We start from the raw sequence: 23,240 nt of genomic DNA on the forward strand, positions 1-23,240 counted from the left end.
TTTAATTACCGATACCGATATCAACCGATACCGATATCAACCGATATATGCAGTCGTGGAATTAACACATTATTATGCCTAATTTGGACAACCATGTATGGTGAATATAAGGTACTTTTTTTTTAAAAATTAGTAAAATAAGATAAATTAATTAAAAACATTTTCTTGAATAAAAAAGAAAGTACAACAATATAAAAACAGTTACATAGAAACTAGTAATGAATGAAAATGAGTAAAATTAACTGTTAAAGGTTAGTACTATTAGTGGAGCAGCAGCACGCACAATCATGTGTGCTTACGGACTGTATCCCTTGCAGACTGTATTGATATATATTGATATATAATGTAGGAACCACAATATTAATAACAGAAAGAAACAACCCTTTTGTGTGAATGAGTGTAAATGGGGGAGGGAGGTTTTTTGGGTTGGTGCACTAATTGTAAGTGTATCTTGTGTTTTTTATGTTGATTTAAAAAAAAAACAAAAAAAAAAAAACGATACCGATAATAAAAAAACCGATACCGATAATTTCCGATATTACATTTTAACGCATATATCGGCCGATAATATCGGCAGGCCGATATTATCGGACATCTCTAATATATATATATATATATATATATATATATATATATATATATATATATATATATATATATATATATATATGTATATATATATATATATATATATATATATATATATATATATATATACATACACATACACATAATCATGTATGTATGTATATGTGTATATGTATGTTTGTTTACTTACTACTAAAAGACAAGTTTCTAGTATGTTCACTATTTTATTTAAGGCCAAACTTGCAATAATAAACATATGTTTAATGTACCCTAAGATGTTTTGTTAAAATAAAGCCAATAATGCCATTTTTTGTCGTCCCCTTTATTTAGAAAAGTGTCCTCATTCAAATTAAGGCGGTTTGCAACACTTTTCAATTGCACACACAGTCTTAGTAAATCACTTTGTGTCACTGACTGCACACGCTATTTAGCGGGTGGTGTTTGGATCTTCGTAAACCGGGCCCTTAGTACTTGAACCCGAAATGCGAAAATAAGCCGACGTCTATGCACTGACAGGACCCGGAGGGCAAGCCGAAGAACGCCAGCATCCAGGACAACCGGGACGGAACCTACACCGTGTCCTACGTGCCGGACTCCATCGGCCCGTACACCATCACCATCAAGTACGGAGGGGATGAGATTCCTTACTCCCCTTACCGCATCCAGTCCCTCCCCACGGGAGACGCCAGCAAGTGTCGACTCACAGGTGAGCGTATTGATCGGGTCGTAAACCAGACCACCACCACGTATCCCACCGGGGCGTCCGGCAATACTTTACGACAGACCGGCATCCTCTGCAGTGGATATTAGTTTTTTTGGTCTATTTCTTTTCCCGGAGTCGTAAATTTCGTTAAAAAAAAATAAAAAAGTAGCCCTGACGCTAGTTCTCAGGAGGATGTCTCCATAAAAGTTGTTCATCCTAACAATAAAAAGGTCAGCTTAGATGAAACCGACTTTAAAATGGCGTTGAATCCAAAACCTCCATTCCTTCCAGTTTTAGACCAGTTGAGTATTGCGATCAGGATCTAAATAACTAGGAGTAGCGTATTTTCCAGAACATAGGGCGCACCGGATTATAAGGCGCATTGCCGATGAATGGTCTATTTTTGATCTTTTTTCATACAAAAGGCGCACCGGATTATAAGGCGCACTGCCGATGAATGGTCTATTTTCGATCTTTTTTCATATATAAAGCGCACCGGATTATGAGGCGCACCGCCGATGAATGGTCTATTTTTTTATCTTTTTTCATATATAAGGCGCACCGGATTATAAAGCGCACCGCCGATGTATGGTCTATTTCCAATCTTTTTTCATATATAGGGCGCACCGGATTATAAAGCGCACCGACGATGTATGGTCTATTTCCGATCTTTTTTCATATATAAGGCGCACCGAACTATAAGGCGCACTGCCGATGAATGGTCTATTTTCGATCTTTTTTCATATATAAGGCGCACCGGATTATAAGGCGCACCGCCGATGAATGGTCTATTTTCGATCTTTTTTCATATATAAAGCGCACCGGATTATAAGGCGCACTGCCGATGAATGGTCTATGTTCGATCTTTTTTCATATATAAAGCGCACCAGATTATAAGGCGCACCGCCGATGTATGGTCTATTTCCGATTTTTTTTTCATATATAAGGCGCACCGGAATATAAAGCGCACTGCCGATGAATGGTCTATTTTCGATCTTTTTTCATATATAAGGCGCACCGGATTATAAAGCGCACCGGACTATAAAGCGCATTGTCGATGAATGGTTTATGTTCGATCTTTTTTCATATATAAGCCGCACCAGATTATAAGGCGCCCTGCCGATGAATGGTCTATTTTTTAAAATCTTTTTTCATATATAAAGCGCACCGGATTATAAGGAGCACTGCCGATGAATGGTCCATTTTTGATCTTTTTTCATATATAATGCGCACCGGACTATAAAACGCACCGCCGATGAATGGTCTATTTTTGATCTTTTTTCATATATAAAGCGCACCGGATTATAAGGCGCACCGCCGATGAATGGTCTATTTTTTATCTTTTTTCATATATAAAGCGTACCGGATTATAAGGCGCACCGCCGATGAATGGTCTATTTTTTTATCTTTTTTCATATATAAAGCGCACCGGATTATAAGGAGCACTGCCGATGAATGGTCCATTTTTTATCTTTTTTCATAGATAAGGCGCACCGAACTATAAGGCGCACTGCCGATGAATGGTCTATTTTCGATCTTTTTTCATATATAAGGCGCACCGGATTATAAGGCGCACTGCCGATGAATGGTCTATTTTCAAGCTTTTTTCATATATAAGGCGCACCGGATTATAAGGCGCACTGCCGATGAATGGTCTATGTTCGATCTTTTTTCATATATAAAGTGCACCGGATTATAAGGCGCACCGCCGATGTATGGTCTATTTCCGATCTTTTTTCATATATAAGGCGCACCGGAATATAAAGCGCACTGCCGATGAATGGTCTATTTTCGATCTTTTTTCATATATAAAGCGCACCGGATTATAAAGCGCACCGGACTATAAAGCGCATTGCCGATGAATGGTTTATTTTCGATCTTTTTTCATATATAAGGCGCACCAGATTATAAGGCGCCCTGCCGATGAATGGTCTATTTTTTAAAATCTTTTTTCATATATAAAGCGCACCGGATTATAAGGAGCACTGCCAATGAATGGTCTATTTTTGATCTTTTTTCATAGATAAAGCGCACCGGATTATAAGGAGCACTGCCGATGAATGGTCCATTTTTTAAAATCTTTTTTCATATATAAAGCGCACCGGATTATAAGGAGCACTGCCGATGAAGGGTCTATTTTTGATCTTTTTCATATGTAAAGTGCACCGGACTATAAGGCGCACTGCCAAGAATGGTCTATTTTTGATCTTTTTTCATATATAAAGCGCACCGGATTATAAAGCGCACTGCCGATGAAGGGTCTATTTTTGATCTTTTTCATATGTAAGGCGCACCGGACTATAAGGCGCACTGCCAAGAATGGTCTATTTTTGATCTTTTTTCATATATAAAGCGCACCGGATTATAAGGCGCACTGCCGATGAAGGGTCTATTTTTGATCTTTTTCATATGTAAGGCGCACCGGACTATAAGGCGCACTGCCAAGAATGGTCTATTTTTGATCTTTTTTCATATATAAAGCGCACCGGATTATAAAGCGCACCGGATTATAAGGCGCATATTTTCAATGGAACATTTAAAATGTTGATGTCGTTTACTTGAGTCATATTGCCGTCATAGTGCAGTCTACACGTATCTCTTATGTTTGACTGCCATCTACTGGTCACACTTTTCATAACACCATGTACCAAATAAAATAGCTTCGAGGTGGGTAAGCTCAACCTAACATATTCCTTACATTAGGCGCACCGGGTTATACGGCACAGGATTTTAAGTGCGCCTTATAGTCCGTAAAATACCGTACCCTGGTGGAATACAATCAGCACTATTTCACATGGTATGCAGTTTTACTCCAGTAACTACCATGACTTTTTCCTTTGCAGTGTCAATAGGAGGACACGGCGTGTGTAAGTGACCCTTTTTTTTTTTTTAAACCATCGCTAGAAAACCGTCTTCTTCCCCTGCACGCGCTCATACCTTTTTTCCTCTACAACAGCGGGCCTTCAGAAGCTGCAGACCTCGGAGGACACGGTAATCACCGTGGACGCCAAGGCCGCCGGCAAGGGCAAGGTCACCTGCAAGGTCCTGACCCCGCAAGGGATGGAGCTGGACATGGACGTGGTGGAGAACCGCGACGGGACCTTCGACATTTACTACACGGCCCCCGAGCCTGGGAAATACGTCATCACCATTCGCTTCGGAGGGCAGAACATCCCTAAAAGCCCCTTCCACGTGGTGGTAGGGTGCACGAATCACGGGAAATGTTCCGTTAGCAACTGAGATTCTGACGCGACTTTCTCCGACAGGCCTCAAATGAGCCCGTGGCCCCGCGGGACACCGTGGATCCTCTCTTCAGGCCCGTCAGCTTCCTCGTGCCCTTCACGCCGCAGCAAGGAGAGATCTCAGGTGCGACTAACCCCACCTGCGGAAAAGTAAACCTCACGCTACGTACTCACCAAACCGCCTGTTTTTTTTTTTAGGCGAGGTGCGGATGCCCTCGGGCAAGACCGCCCGTCCGCACATCACCGACAATAAAGACGGCACCATCACCATCAAATACCAGCCCACGGAGAGAGGGCTGCACGAGATGGACATCAAATATGAAGGCAACCACATTCCAGGTCAGAAAAAGCTGTAAAGGTGGGGAATGGGATTACCATACGGTCGTGGTCAAAAGTTTACATACACTCCAACCTCCGAGGACAAAGCTACGAACAATGGGAGACCGGGCTTTCCGCTCCGCCGCTCCCAGTCTGTGGAACGCTCTCCCTGACCACCTGAGGGTACCACAGACTGTGGATGCTTTTAAAAAAAGCTTAAAAGCCCTTTTTAAAAAAGCATTTTTTTAGATATATGCATACAGTGTTTCCCATATACTGCCAAGATACCTGTGGCGGTGGGGGGCGTGGCTATGGGTGTGGTCACCATGACATCATCGAGTAATTTGCATAATTTACTACAATGATTTGATTTTCTCTAAAAAGGCTCAAAAAATGTATACTTACTAATTAATAATAACAGTTTTGTTTCAAACGTCCATCCATCCATCCATCCATCCATCCATTTTACAATATAATTACAACACTTTTTGTACATATTTATATACAGATTTGAACAATAAGTTATTCACTGAAATATATTTATTAATTGTGGTTTTTACAAAAAATATATCTTATAAATAATAAAAGCTAAAATGTCTCTTAAAGCTCTGCCCCCTTTAATTAGTGCATACTAAATAATTTAACTTTAGCCTACTACTACAACCATATTATTTACCAGCAACATAAAGTGAAACAGAGGCAGAGGTGTCCTGCCACAGTCAGTAACAAATAAACAGAACACAGTAGTGGTGGTAGATAGACACAAAGCTTCATCAAACATCTGATCCACTGAACAAAGAGCTCCAAAAATCTTGAACTTTAGACTGCCATCAGTTTTACTCCCTACACTTAACCATGTGTTTCCTACTGCCTGCAGACTTTGCACCCTTTGTTATATACACATGTTGTGTTTCTAATATAAATACATTTAATAAAGTCAAATACAAATAAGGCAACAAGAGAAGTATCCTACACTTCTAAATCTGAACAGCCGATATGGGCTTCTACATCAACTATATGATTTGCCTGAGAAGCTGGACAGGACAAAAAAACAAACAAAAAAAAACATTTTTTTAATTATTTTTTTAATTTTTAATTTTTTAATTTTTTTAATTTTTTATTTATTTGTGGCGGACGTAATTCTTTCGTGGCGGGCCGCCACAAATAAATGAATGTGTGGGAAACACTGGCATACTAGTTATAGCTATTTGGCTATCCTAGTTTTTATTTTTATTTATTTGTTATTTATAAAAGTGCTTTTTTTTTTTACAAATAAAATATGTTATTATTATTATTATTACTTGTAAAGAACATAATGTCATGGCTGTTTTGAGTTTCCAATCATTTCTACAACTCTTATTTTTTTGTGATAGAGTGATTGGAGCACATACTTGTTGGTCACAAAAAAAAACATTCATGAAGTTTGGTTCTTTTATGAATTTATTAAGGGTCTACTGAAAATGTGTTGGGTCAAAAGTATACATACAGCAATGTTAATATTTGCTTACATGTCCTTTGGCAAGTTTCACTGCAATAAGGCGCTTTTGGTAGCCATCCACAAGCTTCTGCTTGAATTTTTGACCACTCCTCTTGACAAAATTGGTGCAGTTTGGTTTTCTGACATGGACTTGTTTCTTCAGCATTGTCCACAGGACTTTGGGAAAGTCATTCTAAAACCTTATTCCTAGCCTGATTTAGCCATTCCTATACCACTTTTGACATGTGTTTGGGGTCATTGTCTTGTTGGAACACCCAACTGCGCCCAAGACCCAACCTCCGGGCTGATGATTTTAGCTCGTCCTGAAGAATTTGGAGGTAATCCTCCTTTTTCATTGTCCCATTTACTCTCTGTAAAGCACCAGTTCCATTGGCAGCAAAAACAGGCCCAGAGCATAATACTACCACCACCATGCTTGACGGTAGGATGGTGTTCCTGGGATTAAAGGCCTCACGTTTTCTCCTCCAAACATATTGCTGGTTATTGTGGCCAAACAGCTTAATTTTTGTTTAATCTGACCACATAACTTTCCTCCAGAAGGTCTTATCTTTGTCCAGGTAGTCAGCAGCAAACTTTAGACGAGCCTCTGGAGCAAGGGCTTCCTTCTTACATGGTAGCCTCTCAGTCCATGGCGATGCAAAACATGCTTGACTGTGGACACTGACACCTGTGTTCCAGCAGCTTCCAATTCATTGCAGACCTGCTTTTTGGTGGTTCTTGGTTGACTCTTCATCATCCTGACCAATTTTCTCTCAGCAGCCGAGGATAACTCGCATTTTCTTCCTGATTGTGGCAGTGACAAAACTGTGCCATGCACTTTATACTTACAATTGTTTGCTCAGTTGCTCTTGGGACCTTAAGCTGCTTTGAAATGACAATCAAACACTTTTATGTTAAAATACTGAACAGATGTTTTTTTGAGATAAGGTCAACATCTGTTCAGTATTTTAACATAAAAGTGTTTGATTGTGAGGCAACGGGTCCATCAGACCCACAAACGCTGGCTGAGTAACAACAATATGAACTTTACACAAGGGTTAAACGTGTGGACAATGCTGAAGAAACAAGTCCATGTCAGAAAACCAACAAATGTAGCTGAACTGCACCAATTTTGTCAAGAGGAGTGGTCAAAAAGTCAATCAGAAGCTTGTGGATGGCTACCAAAAGCGCCTTATTGCAGTGAAACTTGCCAAGGGACATGGAAGCAAATATTAACATTGCTGTACGTATACTTTTGACCCAGCACATTTGCTCACATTTTCAGTAGACCCATAATAAATTCATAAAAGAAGCAAACTTCATGAATGTTTCTTGTGACCAACAAGTATGTGCTCCAATCACTCTAACACAGTGGTCCCCAACCTTTTTGTACTTGCGGACCGGTCAACGCTTGAAAATTTGTCCCACGGACCGGGGGGGTTAGTAAAAAAAATTTTTTTTTTTTTTTTTTTTTCATAAAGAAATACAACCATGTGTGCTTACGGACTGTATCCCTGCAGACTGTATTGATTTATATTGATATATAATGTATATATTGTGTTTTTTATGTTGATTTAATTAAAAAAAAAAAAATATATATATATATATGTATATATATATTTTTTATGTTGATTTAATTTAAAAAAAAAAAAAAAAAAAACATTTTTTTTTTTTTTTTTTTTTTTTTTTCATAAAGAAATACAACCATGTGTGCTTACGGACTGTATCCCTGCAGACTGTATTGATTTATATTGATATATAATGTATATATTGTGTTTTTTATGTTGATTTAATTAAAAAAAAAAAAAAAAAAAATATATATATATATATGTATATATATATTTTTTATGTTGATTTAATTTAAAAAAAAAAAAAATTTTTTTTTTTTTTTTTTTTTTTGTGCGGTCGCGGCCCGGTACCAATCGGTCCACGGACCGGTACCGGGCCGCGGCCCGGTGGTTGGGGACCACTGCTCTAACACAAAAAAATAAGAGTTGTAGAAATGATTGTAAACTCAAGACAGCCATGACATTATGTTCTTTACAGGTGTACGTATACTTTTGACCACGACTGTACACCAGTTTATGTTATCCTCAGATATTCTGGTTGAAGTTACTTCTAAAGTCTGATTTTATGTTCAGCAATCTGCATGAAATGTCGGGGATTTCAAAGGAAATGTAACAATGACAACTTGTTTAATTAGCATGAAATAAAACAAGCGTTACCCGAGTCATAGCATTGTGTTACCTCGCACCTTGTTTGAGCATCGACTCGGGTTTAACGCGGCGTCAGACAATTTCACGCCTTGGTCTACATAATTACTTGAGACGTTCATAAACAATAATGAACTTATTGCCCGTCACCAAATGCTAATTAGAACACACTCGTTATAAACTGCTTCACTTTTGTTTGTTTTTTTGGCTGACAGGAAGCCCGCTGCAGTTCTTTGTGGACGCGGTCAACAGTGGAGTGGTGTCGGCCTACGGTCCTGGTCTGAGTTACGGGATGGTCAACAAAGCGGCCACCTTTACTGTGATCACCAAGAATGCAGGAGAAGGTACGAACGAATTGGCAATTTAAAGGGGAAGTGCACTTTTTGGGGGGGGATTTTGCCTATCGTTCACAATCATTATGAAAGTACGGAGCCCCTAAAGGGACATGGGGGAAATTATTTTATTTATAATTTATTTGTATTTATTTTTTTAGACATGTATCTCGTGGGCACGAGATTCTCGTGCGCAGGAGAAACTTTCTTGTGCGCACGAGAAACTTTTTATAAAGTTATAAAAAACTTATCATTTTTGTTTATTTTTTATTTTTTACACATGTAAAAAAAATTAATAAATAAAAAATAATTATACTTTTTTTTTTTCCCCCCATGTCCCTTTAGGGGCTCCGTATGAAAGACATGACGGATGGATTTTTTTTTTAATGCATTCTAAATATTAAATTGATGCGATCAAAAGTGGAGCCTATGGAAGCCGCTCTACTCTGCCTATAAAGCCCCTAAAAAAACATTCAAACACCTCCATTAGGGTTTTATATACATGATGTAAGTATATATGTAATGTAGTAACATTTATAATAACATGTAATATATACATTATTTAAGTATATATGTAATGTAGTAACATTCATAATAACATGTGATATATACATGATGTAAGTATATATGTAATGTAGTAATATTTATAATAACATGTAGTATATACATGATGTAAGTATATATGTAATGTAGTAATATTCATAATAACATGTAGTATATACATGATGTAAGTATACATGTAATGTAGTAACATTCATAATAACATGTAATATATACATGATGTAAGTATATATGTAATGTAGTAACATTTATAATAACATGTAATATATACATTATTTAAGTATATATGTAATCTAGTAACATTCATAATAACATGTGATATATACATGATGTAAGTATATATGTAATGTAGTAACATTCATAATAACATGTAATATATACATGATGTAAGTATATATGTAATGTAGTAATATTTATAATAACATGTAGTATATACATGATGTAAGTATATATGTAATGGCTTTTTTGCCGATATCCGATATTCCAATATTGTCCAACTCTTAATTACCGATTCCGTGCCACGTTGGCATTTTTTTTTCCATAACTTGAGTTGATTTATTTTGGAAAACCTTGTTACATTGTTTAATGCATCCAGCGGGGCATCACAACAAAATTACGCATAATAATGTGTTAGTTTCACGACTGTATATATCGGTATTGGTTGATGTCGGAATCGGTAATTAAGAGTTGGACAATATCGGCCATCTCTACTATTTACCTTGTTGCTATCCTTATCTGTGCGGACATTGTTGATTGTCATGTCACGTACGGATGTACTTTGTGGACGCCGTAAGTTTTTGCTGTCGTCCAGCATTTTGTTTCTGTTTACTTTGTAGCCAGTTCAGTTCTACTTTCGCCTTTTCCTTTCCCTTTCCCTTTTAAGTCCATTTTTGGTTTAAGCATTGCATACCTTTTTACCTGCACCCTGCCTGCTGTGGTCACGACAAAACCACCCTCGTCTCACCCGACACATTCCGACTTTTCCAAAGCACTGCCACCTACTGACACGGAGTGTTACGTGGTTACCCTGCCGAGCTCTACACAGCACACACACTAAGCAACGGCACATTATTATTAGAGATGTCCGATAATGGCTTTTTTACCGATATCCGATATTCCGATATTGTCCAACTCTTAATTACCGATTCCGTGCCATGTTGGCATTTTTTTTTCCATAACTTGAGTTGATTTATTTTGGAAAACCTTGTTACATTGTTTAATGCATCCAGTGGGGAATCACAACAAAATTAGGCATAATAATGTGTTAATTCCACGACTGTATATATCGGTATCGGTTGATATCGGAATCGGTAATTAAGAGTTGGACAATATCGGATATCGGCAAAAAAGCCATTATCGGACATCTCTACTATTTACCTTGTTGCTATCCTTATCTGTGTGGACATCGTTGATTGTCATGTCACGTACGGATGTACTTTGTGGACGCCGTAAGTTTTTGCTGTCGTCCAGCGTTTTGTTTCTGTTTAAAAGCCATTATCGGACATCTCTTTTTAGAAGGCATTTTCATAATAAGAGGCAAAAATCCCCCCATGTAGTGCAGTTCTCCTTCAAAGTAACACACAGAGAGAGAGAGAAGGTGCATGTGAGAAACGGCTTATTTTCCCCTGCCAGGCGGTCTGTCGCTAGCAGTGGAGGGTCCCTCCAAGGCAGAGATCACCTGTAAGGACAACAAGGACGGCACCTGCGCCGTGTCCTACCTGCCCACGGCGCCCGGAGACTACAACATCATTGTCAAGTTTGACAACAAGCACATTCCCGGCAGCCCGTTCACCGCCAAGATCACCGGTGAGGGAAATGGATGATTTCTGCCGGCTGGGCAAACGTCTGAACACAACGTCTTCTGCCTTGTCCAGGGGACGACACCATTACCAGGACGTCGCAGCTGAACGTGGGCACGTCCGCCGACGTCTCGCTCAAGATCGCCGAAACGGACCTGAGCTCGCTCAGCGCGAGTATCCGGGCGCCGTCGGGCAACGAGGAACCCTGCCTGCTCAAAAGGCTGCCCAACAGACATCTTGGTGGGGAAAGCATTAGAACCAACAACCTCGATTCGTGCGTCCGGGTGACTTATCTTCCATTTTTCCCTGGCAGGTATCTCCTTCACCCCGAAGGAAGTTGGCGAGCATGAAGTGAGCGTGAGGAAGAACGGCGTGCACGTAGCCAACAGCCCTTTCAAGATCATGGTCGGACAGTCGGAGATCGGCGAGGCCAGCCGGGTCAAAGCTTTCGGCAAAGGCCTGGTGGAGGCGCACACCTTCGAGATGGCCGAGTTCTTTGTGGACACGAGGAACGCAGGCGAGTGCCAGAAGGACAAGAGTCCAGAGTCTCAAGCAACTGGACTGCTTGGTTGGTCTTGGGAGACGTTTCGCTACGTCAGTTCGTGCTCATAGACTTAGATTGGTCAGATCTAGTCTTACACATAGACTGGTCAGATCTAGTCTTAGACTTAGATTGGTCAGATCTAGTCTTAGACTTAGATTGGTCACATCTAGTCTTAGACTTAGATTGGTCACATTTAGTCTTAGACTTAGACTGGTCAGATCTAGTCTTACACTTAGATTGGTCAGATCTAGTCTTACATTTAGATTGGTCACATCTAGTCTTAGACTTAGATTGGTCATATCTAGTCTTACATTTAGATTGGTCACATCTAGTCTTAGACTTAGATTGGTCAGATCTAGTCTTACACTTAGACTGGTCAGATCTAGTCTTACATTTAGATTGGTCAGATCTAGTCTTAGACTTAGATTGGTCACATCTAGTCTTAGACTTAGATTGGTCACATTTAGTCTTAGACTTAGACTGGTCAGATCTAGTCTTACACTTAGATTGGTCAGATCTAGTCTTACATTTAGATTGGTCACATCTAGTCTTAGACTTAGATTGGTCATATCTAGTCTTACACTTAGATTGGTCAGATCTAGTCTTACATTTAGATTGGTCACATCTAGTCTTAGACTTAGATTGGTCATATCTAGTCTTACACTTAGATTGGTCAGATCTAGTCTTACATTTAGATTGGTCACATCTAGTCTTAGACTTAGATTGGTCAGATCTAGTCTTACACTTAGATTGGTCAGATCTAGTCTTACATTTAGATTGGTCACATCTAGTCTTAGACTTAGACTGGTCAGAGCTAGTCTTAGACTTAGATTGGTCAGATCTAGTCTTACACATAGACTGGTCAGATTTAGTCTTATACTTAGATTGGTCAGATCTAGTCTTACATTTAGATTGGTCACATCTAGTCTTAGACTTAGACTGGTCAGAGCTAGTCTTAGACTTAGATTGGTCAGATCTAGTCATAGACTTAGATTGGTCAGATCTAGTCTTACACTTAGACTGGTCAGCTCTAGTCTTACACTTAGACTGGTCACATCTAGTCTTAGACTTAGATTGGTCAGTTCTAGTCTTAGACTTAGACTGGTCAGATCTAGTCTTGCATTTAGACTGGTCAGATCTAGTCTTAGACTTAGACTGGTCAGATCTAGTCTTAGACTTAGACTGGTCAGATCTAGTCTTAGACTTAGATTGGTCAGATCTAGTCTTACACATAGACTGGTCAGATTTAGTCTTAGACTTAGATTGGTCAGATCTAGTCTTACACTTAGATTGGTCAGATCTAGTCTTACACATAGACTGGTCAGATTTAGTCTTAGACTTAGATTGGTCAGATCTAGTCTTACACTTAGATTGGTCAGATCTAGTCTTACATATAGAATGGTCAGATCTAGTCTTAGACTTAGACTGGTCAGAGCTAGTCTTAGACTTAGATTGGTCAGATCTAGTCTTACACTTAGACTGGTCACATCTAGTCTTAGACTTAGATTGGTCAGTTCTAGTCTTAGACTTAGACTGGTCAGATCTAGTCTTGCATTTAGATTGGTCAGTTCTAGTCTGAGACTTAGACTGGTCATATGTAGTCTTAGACTTAGACTGGTCAGATCTAGTCTTAGACTTATATTGGTCAGATCTAGTCTTACACTTAGACTGGCCAAATTTAGTCTTAGACTTAGATTGGTCACATCTAGTCTTAGACTTAGATTGGTCACATCTAGTCTTAGACTTAGACTGGTCAGATCTAGTCTTACACTTAGACTGGTCAGAGCTAGTCTTACACTTAGATTGGTCAGATCTAGTCTTAGACTTAGATTGGTGTCACATCTAGTCTTAGACTAAGATTAATCACATCTAGTCATAGACTTAGATTGGTCAGATCTAGTCTTAGACTTAGATTGGTCAGATCTCGTCTTACACTTAGATTGGTCAGATCTAGTCTTAAACTTAGATTTGTCAGATTTGTTCTTGGTCTTAGATTGGTCAAATCTAGTCTTAGACTTATATTGGTCGGATCTAGTCTTACACTTAGATTGGTCACATCTAGTCTTAGACTTAGATTGGTCACATCTAGTCTTAGACTAAGATTAATCACATCTAGTCATAGACTTAGATTGGTCAGATCTAGTCTTAGACTTAGATTGGTCGGATCTAGTCTTACACTTAGATTGGTCACATCTAGTCTTAGACTTAGATTGGTCACATCTAGTCTTAGACTAAGATTGATCACATCTAGTCATAGACTTAGATTGGTCAGATCTAGTCTTAGACTGGGCAAATCTAGTCTTATACTTAGATTGGTCACATCTAGTTTTACACTTAGATTGGTCACATCTAGTCTTAGATTGGTCAGATCTAGTCTTGGACTTAGACGGGTCAGATCTAGTCTTAGACTTAGACTTGGTCAGATCTAGTCTTAGACTCAGATTGGTCAGATCTAGTCTTAGACGTAGATTGGTCAGATCTAGTCTTAGACTTAGACTGGTCAGATCTAGTCTTAGACTTTGACTGGTCAGATCTAGTCTTATACTTAGACGGGTCAGATCTAGTCTTAGACTTAGACTTGGTCAGATCTAGTCTTAGACTTTGACTGGGCAGATCTAGTCTTAGACTTAGACGGGTCAGATCTAGTCTTAGACTTAGACTTGGTCAGATCTAGTCTTAGACTCAGATTGGTCAGATCTAGTCATAGACTTAGATTGGTTACATTTAGTCTTAGACGTAGATTGGTCAGATCTAGTCTTAGACTTAGACTGGTCAGATCTAGTCTTAGACTTTGACTGGTCAGATCTAGTCTTAGACTTACATTGGTCAGATCTAGTCTTAGACTTAGATCGGTTTGATCTTGGTTGGGTTTGGAAGACATTTTGCTTCATCAGTTCATGCTCATAGACTTAGACTGGTCAGATCTAGTCTTAGATTTAGATCGGTCAGACCTTGGTTGGTCTTGGAAGATGTTTTGCTTCATCAGTTCATGCTAATAGACTTAGACTGATCAGACGTAGTCTTAGACTTAGACTGATCAGATCTAGTCTTAGACTTATACGGGTCACATCTAGTCATAGACTTAGATTGGTCACATCTAGTCTTACACTTAGATGGGGCGGATCTAGTCTTAGACTTAGATTGGTCAGATCTAGTCTTAGACTTAAATTGGTCAGATCTAGACTAGCGTGCCAAAACCCCAAATATTTATACTCCAAAAACCAGGAGGGTGTGCCTGGGCAAGGATGGTTTTGCCCCTATTGTAGTGACATACAAACAATCAATCCTAACTGTCAAAGACAAGGACAGTCGTCGAAGTGTCATTTCCCCTCGTTAGCATTGAAGTATCATTGTGTGGCAGAACCATCGCTGTGGGTCGACTACTACCAGTCCAAAATAGTCGGAATCCTCCGCATTAGCATTCCACTCACTTGTAAACAAATGGCATTCTGGTCACCTTCTGCGAGAACCTTCATAGCCAAGAGTCTAGACCAGGGGTCACCAACCTTTTTGAAACCAAGAGCTACTTCTTGGGTACTGATTAATGCGAAGGGCTACCAGTTTGATACACACTTCAATAAATTGCCAGAAATAGCCAATTTGCTCAATTTACCTTTAACTCTATGTTATTATTAATAATTAATGATATTTACACTTAATTGAACGGTTTAAAAGAGGAGAAAACACGAAAAAAATGACAATTAAATTTTGAAACATAGTTTATCTTCAAATTCGACTCTTTAAAATTCAAAATTCAACCGAAAAAAAGAAGAGAAAAACTAGCTAATTCGGGTCTTTTTGAAACAATTAAAAAAAGAATTTATGGAACATCATTAGTAATTTTTCCTGATTAAGATTAATTTTACAATTTTGATGACATGTTTTAAATAGGTTAAAATCCAATCAACACTTTGTTAGAATATATAACAAATTGGACCAAGCTATATTTCTAACAAAGACAAATCATTATTTCTTCTGGATTTTCCAGAATTCAAAAGACTTTAAAATAAGATTTAAATTTGATTCTACAGATTTTCTAGATTTGCCAGAATTTTAAAAAAAATTTTAATCATAATAAGTTTGAAGAAATATTTCACAAATATTCTTTGTCGAAAAAACAGAAGCTAAAATGAAGAATTAAATTAAAATGTATTTATTATTCTTTAAAATAAAAACAATTAATTTACTTGAACATTGATTTAAATTGTCAGGAAAGAAGAGGAAGGAATTCAAAAGGTAAAAAGGTATATGTGTTTAAAAATCCTAAAATAATTTTTAAGGTTGTATTTTTTTCTCTAAAATTGTCTTTCTGAAAGTTATAAGGAGCAAAGTAAAAAAAATTTATGAATTTATTTAAACAAGCGAAGACCAAGTCTTTAAAATATTTTCTTGGATTTTCAAATTCTATTTGAGTTTTGTCTCTCTTAGAATTAAAAATGTCGAGCAAAGCGAGACCAGCTTGCTAGTAAATAATTAAAATTAAAAAAAATAGAGGCAGCTCACTGGTAAGTGCTGCTATTTGAGCTATTTTTTAGAACAGTCCAGCGGGCTACTCATCTGGTCCTTACGGGCTACCTGGTGCCCGCGGGCACCGTGTTGGTGACCCCTGGTCTAGACCTTTATGAGTCTTTTTGTCCTTTTAGGTTATGGTGGACTCGCGTTGTCCATCGAGGGTCCGAGCAAAGTGGACATCAACTGTGAAGATATGGAGGACGGGACGTGCAGAGTCACCTACTGTCCGACAGAGCCCGGAAATTACACCGTCAACATCAAGTTTGCAGAAAAGCACATCCCAGGTGCGGCGGGAATCTGGTGCTCGGTAACGTTTCACTGAAAAAGAAAAGCAAACCCTTCTAAAACTTTGGTGAATAATGTCCTCCCAGGGAGTCCGTTCACAGTCAAGGTGACCGGCGAAGGAAGGATCAAGGAGAGCATAACCAGGAAGAGACAAGCGTCTTCTATCGCTTCAGTGGGAAGCACCTGTGGACTAAACCTCAAGATTCCAGGTCAGCACACTTTAAAGCTAAGATCCCGCCAAACAGTTCAGTTCACCTAAGTAGGCTTTGGGACTACAGCTATGTCTGGCTTGTGTTTACCTTAGAGCAGGGGTGTCCAAACTTTTTCCACTGAGGGCCACACACTGAAAAATCAAAGCAAGCGGGGCCCATTTTGATATTTTTTACATTTAGGCCTCCACTCAGGGGGACCACAAAGGGTTTTGGTAAAAAAAAATATTAAAAATGTGTCATTATTCAGTATTATTATTAGGGACCGAGTCCCTTTGGGACAGAGGACCCTATTGTATTTCTAGCGTTTTATTATTATACCGTAGAGACATGAAACAAAAACCTCTATGTAGGTCTCACTTAGACCTATATTTCATACACTGACAACCCCCAGCAAAAATCAACAGGAAGTTTGCAATTCCCCCTTCAAAACAAAAGTTGGGACAGAGGACCCTATTGTATTTCTAGCGTTTTATTATTATACCGCCGCCTCTTTGAGCTGTAATTTGACCCACTTAACATGCTTCAAAACTCACCAAATTGGACACACACATCAGGACTGGCGAAAATTGCGATCTAATAAAAAACCAAACCCCAAAACTCAAAATTGCGCTCTAGCGCCCCCTAAGAAGAAAACACAGACAAAACTGTCTGTAACTCCCAGTAGGAATGTCGTAGAGACATGAAACAAAATCTTCTATGTAGGTCTCACTTAGACCTATATTTCATACACTGACAACCCCCAGCAAAAATCAACAGGAAGTTTGCAATTCCCCCTTCAAAACAAAAGTTGTGACAGAGGACCCTATTGTATTTCTAGCGTTTTATTATTATACCGCCGCCTCTTTGAGCTGTAATTTGACCCCCTTAACATGCTTCAAAACTCACCACATTGGACACACACATCAGGACTGGCGAAAATTGCGATCTAATCAAAAAACCAAACCCCAAAACTCAAAATTGCGCTCTAGCGCCCCCCTAGGAAGAAAACACAGACAAAACTGCCTGTAACTCCCAGTAGGAATGTCGTAGAGACATGAAACAAAAACCTGTATGTAGGTCTCACTTAGACCTATATTTCATACACTGACAATCCCCAGCAAAAATCAACAGGAAGTTTGCAATTCCCCCTTCAAAACAAAAGTTGTGACAGAGGACCCTATTGTATTTCTAGCGTTTTATTATTATACCGCCGCCTCTTTGAGCTGTAATTTGACCCACTTAACATGCTTCAAAACTCACCACATTGGACACACACATCAGGACTGGCGAAAATTGCGATCTAATCAAAAAACCAAACCCCAAAAGTCAAAATTGTGCTCTAGCGCCCCCTAGGAAGAAAACACAGACAAAACTGCCTGTAACTCCCAGTAGGAATGTCGTAGAGACATGAAACAAAAACCTCTATGTAGGTCTCACTTAGACCTATATTTCATACACTGACAACCCCCAGCAAAAATCAACAGGAAGTTTGCAATTTCCCCTTCAAAACAAAAGTTGTGTAAAAACAGTCACCTTTTTCCAAACATGATCTCCTCTGAGCGCGTTTGTCGTGTCGGCTTCAAATTAGCACAGTAGAGAGATTGAACCCTTCTGATTAAAAGTTGATGAAAGTGTTTTAATTACTGCTCCGGTTTGGATTTTATGAGCCCTCAAAGTCGGTCCCGTCCATCGCTGCTTGCAGCTTTAATTTTTATTATCATTCAAGTTTTAAATCTCTAGATCAACACTAGGTATATCTATCTGTCAATATAACGTTTTTAAAGATTTAAGTTGTATGCTCTTTTTGTCAAAGAAAACCCTGTTTTTTTATGGAAAAAACACAAAATATGCAATATTTTCACCCAATAACATTTTTAAGTGGAATATTTGAGATTATATAATAATGGGAGCCTTAAAAAGGTCAATAACTCATAACACCATTGATTTTAATTCATTATTATTTTTTTTAGCAATGACACTTAAAAACAAATCACACTAAAATTATTGGGGATCCAAAAGGGTCCTACTCATTAAAGTGTTAAAAAATAAATTATAATTTTTTTTTTACTGTTTACTTTTAAAACAATAATCTCGAGATCAACTTCAGATCTATCCGTCAATTATAAGTTTTTTATGTTTTTTTTGTTTGTTCGTTTTAGGCCCTTCTTTAAAAAAAATAACAGCTCGGTTTTTTATATGGCAAACACAAAATATGCAACATTTTTCCCCAAAAAATATCTCAAAGTGGAATATTAAATGTGGCGTAATTGGAGCCTTGAATAGGTCAATAATTCATAATGACATTGATTTTGATTCATTATTATTTTTTAAAGAAAGAAACAGCCTGCAAGGCAGCTTTGTGTTATTAGAGTAAACATTGCAACATTTTCTTGTTACATTTCACCTGTTATGCTTTTATATCACTTTTTATGTTTTTTTATTTTTTTCAATCGTATTTTTAAAATGTGCCGCGGGGCGGTTAAAAAATGACCTGCGGGCTGCCAATGGCCCCCGGGCCGCAATCTAGACACCCCTGCCTTAGAGGGTTGAGGATGGAGGTCATGTGGTAATAAATTTAAAAAATTTTTTATTTTGATATATAAACCAGTGTTGGGCCGCAAGTGCAACCTTCAGGGCCTCCAAAAAATATCTGTTTCTCAGCTCTGGACCATAAGGGCCTGAGCGGTCCTCACCTGTAATACACTTTTCCACCACTGGTGGCAGTAATGACAATCTCAAACGGAAGTCTGGAGCTAAAGTCTTACAGAAGTTTATTTAGCGCAAAAATTAGGACTAAAGTGGTGAAGCTATATTTATATTTTCATTTACACTTCAATTTTATTGACAGTTTATTTAAGAAACATATACATTATTATTAATTATTATTCATTCAGTTAGAATTAATTTATTTTAGCACTCCACATCTACGTAAATTAGTTTTTCATCAGTTTCTATGAGTCGTTTGCAGCATGTTTGATTAGAATTTATTTTTCAATCAGCCTGACCTAAGCCTGGATAATAATTAACACATGCTTTCGTATCATTTGTCAATGTTTATCCTGTTAAAATTTAAGTGGGTAAGTTAGATTATTGAATACAATTAAAAATATGGTTACTATTTCAATCAATCAATCAATCAATCAATGTTTACTTATATAGCCCTAATTCACGAGTGTCTCAAAGGGCTGCACAAGCCACAACGACATCAGACAACAGATCCCACATCAGGGCAAGAAAAAAACTCAACCCAATGGGATGACAATGAGAAACCTCTCAGTGTTAATATTGGAGTGGACCCCAGGGCCCCTCTGTGGTGGAAAATTTGGGCCGCAAAGGGCAAAAAAGGTTACAAACCCCTGCTATATATTGGTCAACAGCCATACAGGTCACACTGAGGGTGACCGTATTAACAACTTTAACACTGTTTTAAATATGCGCCACACTGGGAACCCACACCAAACAAGAATGACAAACACATTTCGGGAGAACACCCGCACTGTAACACAACTTAAACACAACATAACAAATACCCAGAACCCCTTGCAGCACTAACTCTTCCGGGACGCTACACTATACACCCCCCCGCTACCACCAAGTCAGGGGTCCACGTTAATCAATTCATGGTAAAGTTACATTGTTTAATGCATCACAACAAAATTAGACATAATAATGTGTTAATTACACGACTGTATATATCGGTATCGGTTGATATCGGAATCGGTAATTAATTTATTATTATTATTATTATTATTTATTTTTTTTATAATGTCCTGCCCAGCTTCTCGGGCAAATCATATAGCAGATGTAGATGCCCATATCGGCTGTTCAGATTTACTTTACAAAAGAGAAGTGTAGGATACTTCTCTTGTTGCCTTACTTGTATTATGACTTTATTAAATGTATTTATATTATCATTTGGTGCAGCCGGGCCGGAGCAGGAGGGGATAGAAAGAGAGAAAAAGGAAGACAGAGGGGGGAATTGTGGGGACAAGAGGGGGATTAGACAGAGAGACAAAAACAACAACAGCAAACACAACAACAACAACAACAACAACAACAACAACAACAGAGCAACATCAGCAAATACGACATGTACAAATATGATGGTAAAAGTAATAGCAAATAAGCAGTTAGTGAAAATTAAAAAAATAAAAATAAAAATACAGAAATGACAATGAGCATTATTACAAGAATGACAAACACATTTCGGGAGAACACCCGCACTGTAACACAACTTAAACACAACATAACAAATACCCAGAACCCCTTGCAGCACTAACTCTTCCGGGACGCTACACTATACACCCCCCCGCTACCACCAAGTCAGGGGTCCACGTTAATCAATTCATGGTAAAGTTACATTGTTTAATGCATCACAACAAAATTATACATAATAATGTGTTAATTCCACGACTGTATATATCGGTATCGGTTGATATCAGAATCGGTAATTAAGAGTTGGACAATATCGGATATCGGCAAAAAAGCCATTATCGGACCCTCCACACCCTGACTGCGCCTAGAAATTCTGTTAAAGTTAATGAACAGGACCGGTGACAAGTGCATTACGAAACAGTGCACTGTAATGATTTAGTTAGTTCCCGTTTCATTCACGATTTTAACGGGAATGATTGTTGGAGTGGCACCAAATCACTGCAGTTCAATACCGAAAGGTCACCAATATTGGCTCTCGAACAACGTAATTCTATCACGTCGTATGCAGTCCAAGTTGAACTGAGCTGTATCCTCACATCCTTCTCCTTGTCGTAGGAAACTGGTTCCAGATGGTGTCCGCCCAGGAGAGACTAACGAGGACGTTCACCCGCAGCAGCCACACCTACACCCGCACCGAGCGCACGGAGATCAGCAAAACCCGCGGCGGTGAGACCAAGCGGGAGGTCCGGGTGGAGGAGAGCACCCAGGTGGGCGGAGGAGGAAGCCCCTTCAGAGATGTGTTTGGAGACTTCCTGGGCCGAGAGAGCCTCAGCAGCTTCGCCGGCATCACCGCCAGACCTGAGGGTGAGACGCTCCGCCCTCCTCTTACATCTTCACGTATCTTTGAGCTATTTTCCTACCTCACCCGCCGTGCGGTTCCACCTCTCCAGCGGAGGGAGGCTCGCAGGCCATGACAGCCCAGGTGACCAGCCCCAGCGGGAAGATAACGGACGCCGACCTGGTGGACGGAGGAAACAGCACCTACAGCGTGCGCTTCATCCCCCAGGAAATGGGGGCGCACACTGTCAACGTCAAGTACAGGGGCCAGCATGTCCCCGGGAGCCCCTTCCAGTTCACCGTGGGGCCCATGGGGGAGGGAGGGCCGCACAAGGTCCGTGCCGGAGGCTCCGGGCTGGAGAGAGGCGTGGCTGGAGCACCTTGTAAGTCGCGGTGTGGTGCCGTACGAGTTGGAATTTACTGGGTTTAATTTCTTTTGTATTCCAGCTGAATTTAGCATCTGGACCAGAGAGGCCGGTGCTGGAGGGCTTTCCATTGCCGTCGAGGGGCCGAGCAAGGCGGAGATATCCTTTGAGGACAGGAAGGACGGTTCCTGCGGCGTCTCCTACATTGTAAAAGAACCAGGTAGAACTTACACGTTGTCAAATGGTCCTGATCAATGTTCCCTCTAAACTGCTTCGCCGCTCCCAGTCTGTGGAACGCTCTCCCTGACCACCTGAGGGCACCACAGACTGTGGATGCTTTTAAAAAAGGCTTAAAAACCCTTCTTTTGAAAAAAACCTTTTTTTAGATACTGTATATGCATACTAGTTTTAGCTATTTGGCTGTTCTAGTTTTTAATTTGTATTTATTTTGTATTATTTTTATTTTTTTATTTTTTTTAATACACTGTAGCACTTTGAGGTTGTTTACTCAATGTAAAGTGCTTTTTACAAATAAAATCTATTATTATTATTATTATTAGGGTCCGCATGTACCCTGTATAAAGGACTCCCACAGGGAGTCCTTTGTACAGGGACAAAGGACACTATTGAATTTGTAAGGTTTTATTATTATTATTATTATTATTCCGCCGCCACAAAAAACTCTGATTTGACCCACTTAACATGCTTCAAAACTCACCAAATTTGACACACACATCAGGACCTGCGAAAATTGCCATCTAATAAAAAACAACAACCCCAAAACTCAAAATTGCGCTCTAGCGCCCCCTAGGAAAAAACAAAAACAAACTGCCTGTAACTCCCACTAGGAAGGTCGTAGAGACATGAAACAAAAACCTATATATATAAATATATATATATATATATATATATATATATATATATATATATATATATATATATATATATATATATATATATATATGTATTAATACATATATGTGTATAATATATATATATATATATATATATATATATATATATATATATATATATATATATATATATATATATATATATATATATATATATAGGTTTTTGTTTCATGTCTCTACGACCTTCCTAGTGGGAGTATATAT

The 23,240-nt window shown here is 38.9% G+C and overlaps 1 protein-coding gene across 1 annotated transcript in view; it reads left to right on the forward strand.

The window, feature by feature from the left end:
• LOC133647025 (filamin-C-like) overlaps window positions 1-23,240 on the forward strand; it is a 136,017-nt gene that overhangs the window by 80,397 nt on the left and 32,380 nt on the right. Inside the window, exons 27-40 of the mRNA XM_062043067.1 lie at window positions 1,105-1,294; window positions 4,135-4,158; window positions 4,248-4,489; window positions 4,558-4,657; window positions 4,732-4,872; window positions 8,757-8,885; window positions 11,067-11,240; window positions 11,309-11,473; window positions 11,547-11,750; window positions 16,421-16,573; window positions 16,661-16,783; window positions 21,536-21,784; window positions 21,871-22,140; window positions 22,205-22,342. Coding sequence (XP_061899051.1) covers window positions 1,105-1,294; window positions 4,135-4,158; window positions 4,248-4,489; window positions 4,558-4,657; window positions 4,732-4,872; window positions 8,757-8,885; window positions 11,067-11,240; window positions 11,309-11,473; window positions 11,547-11,750; window positions 16,421-16,573; window positions 16,661-16,783; window positions 21,536-21,784; window positions 21,871-22,140; window positions 22,205-22,342 — 2,302 coding nt within the window. The remainder of the gene's footprint in view (window positions 1-1,104; window positions 1,295-4,134; window positions 4,159-4,247; window positions 4,490-4,557; window positions 4,658-4,731; window positions 4,873-8,756; window positions 8,886-11,066; window positions 11,241-11,308; window positions 11,474-11,546; window positions 11,751-16,420; window positions 16,574-16,660; window positions 16,784-21,535; window positions 21,785-21,870; window positions 22,141-22,204; window positions 22,343-23,240) is intronic.

This window comes from Entelurus aequoreus, linkage group LG03, assembly GCF_033978785.1.
Source record: "Entelurus aequoreus isolate RoL-2023_Sb linkage group LG03, RoL_Eaeq_v1.1, whole genome shotgun sequence".
NCBI lineage: Eukaryota > Metazoa > Chordata > Actinopteri > Syngnathiformes > Syngnathidae > Entelurus > Entelurus aequoreus.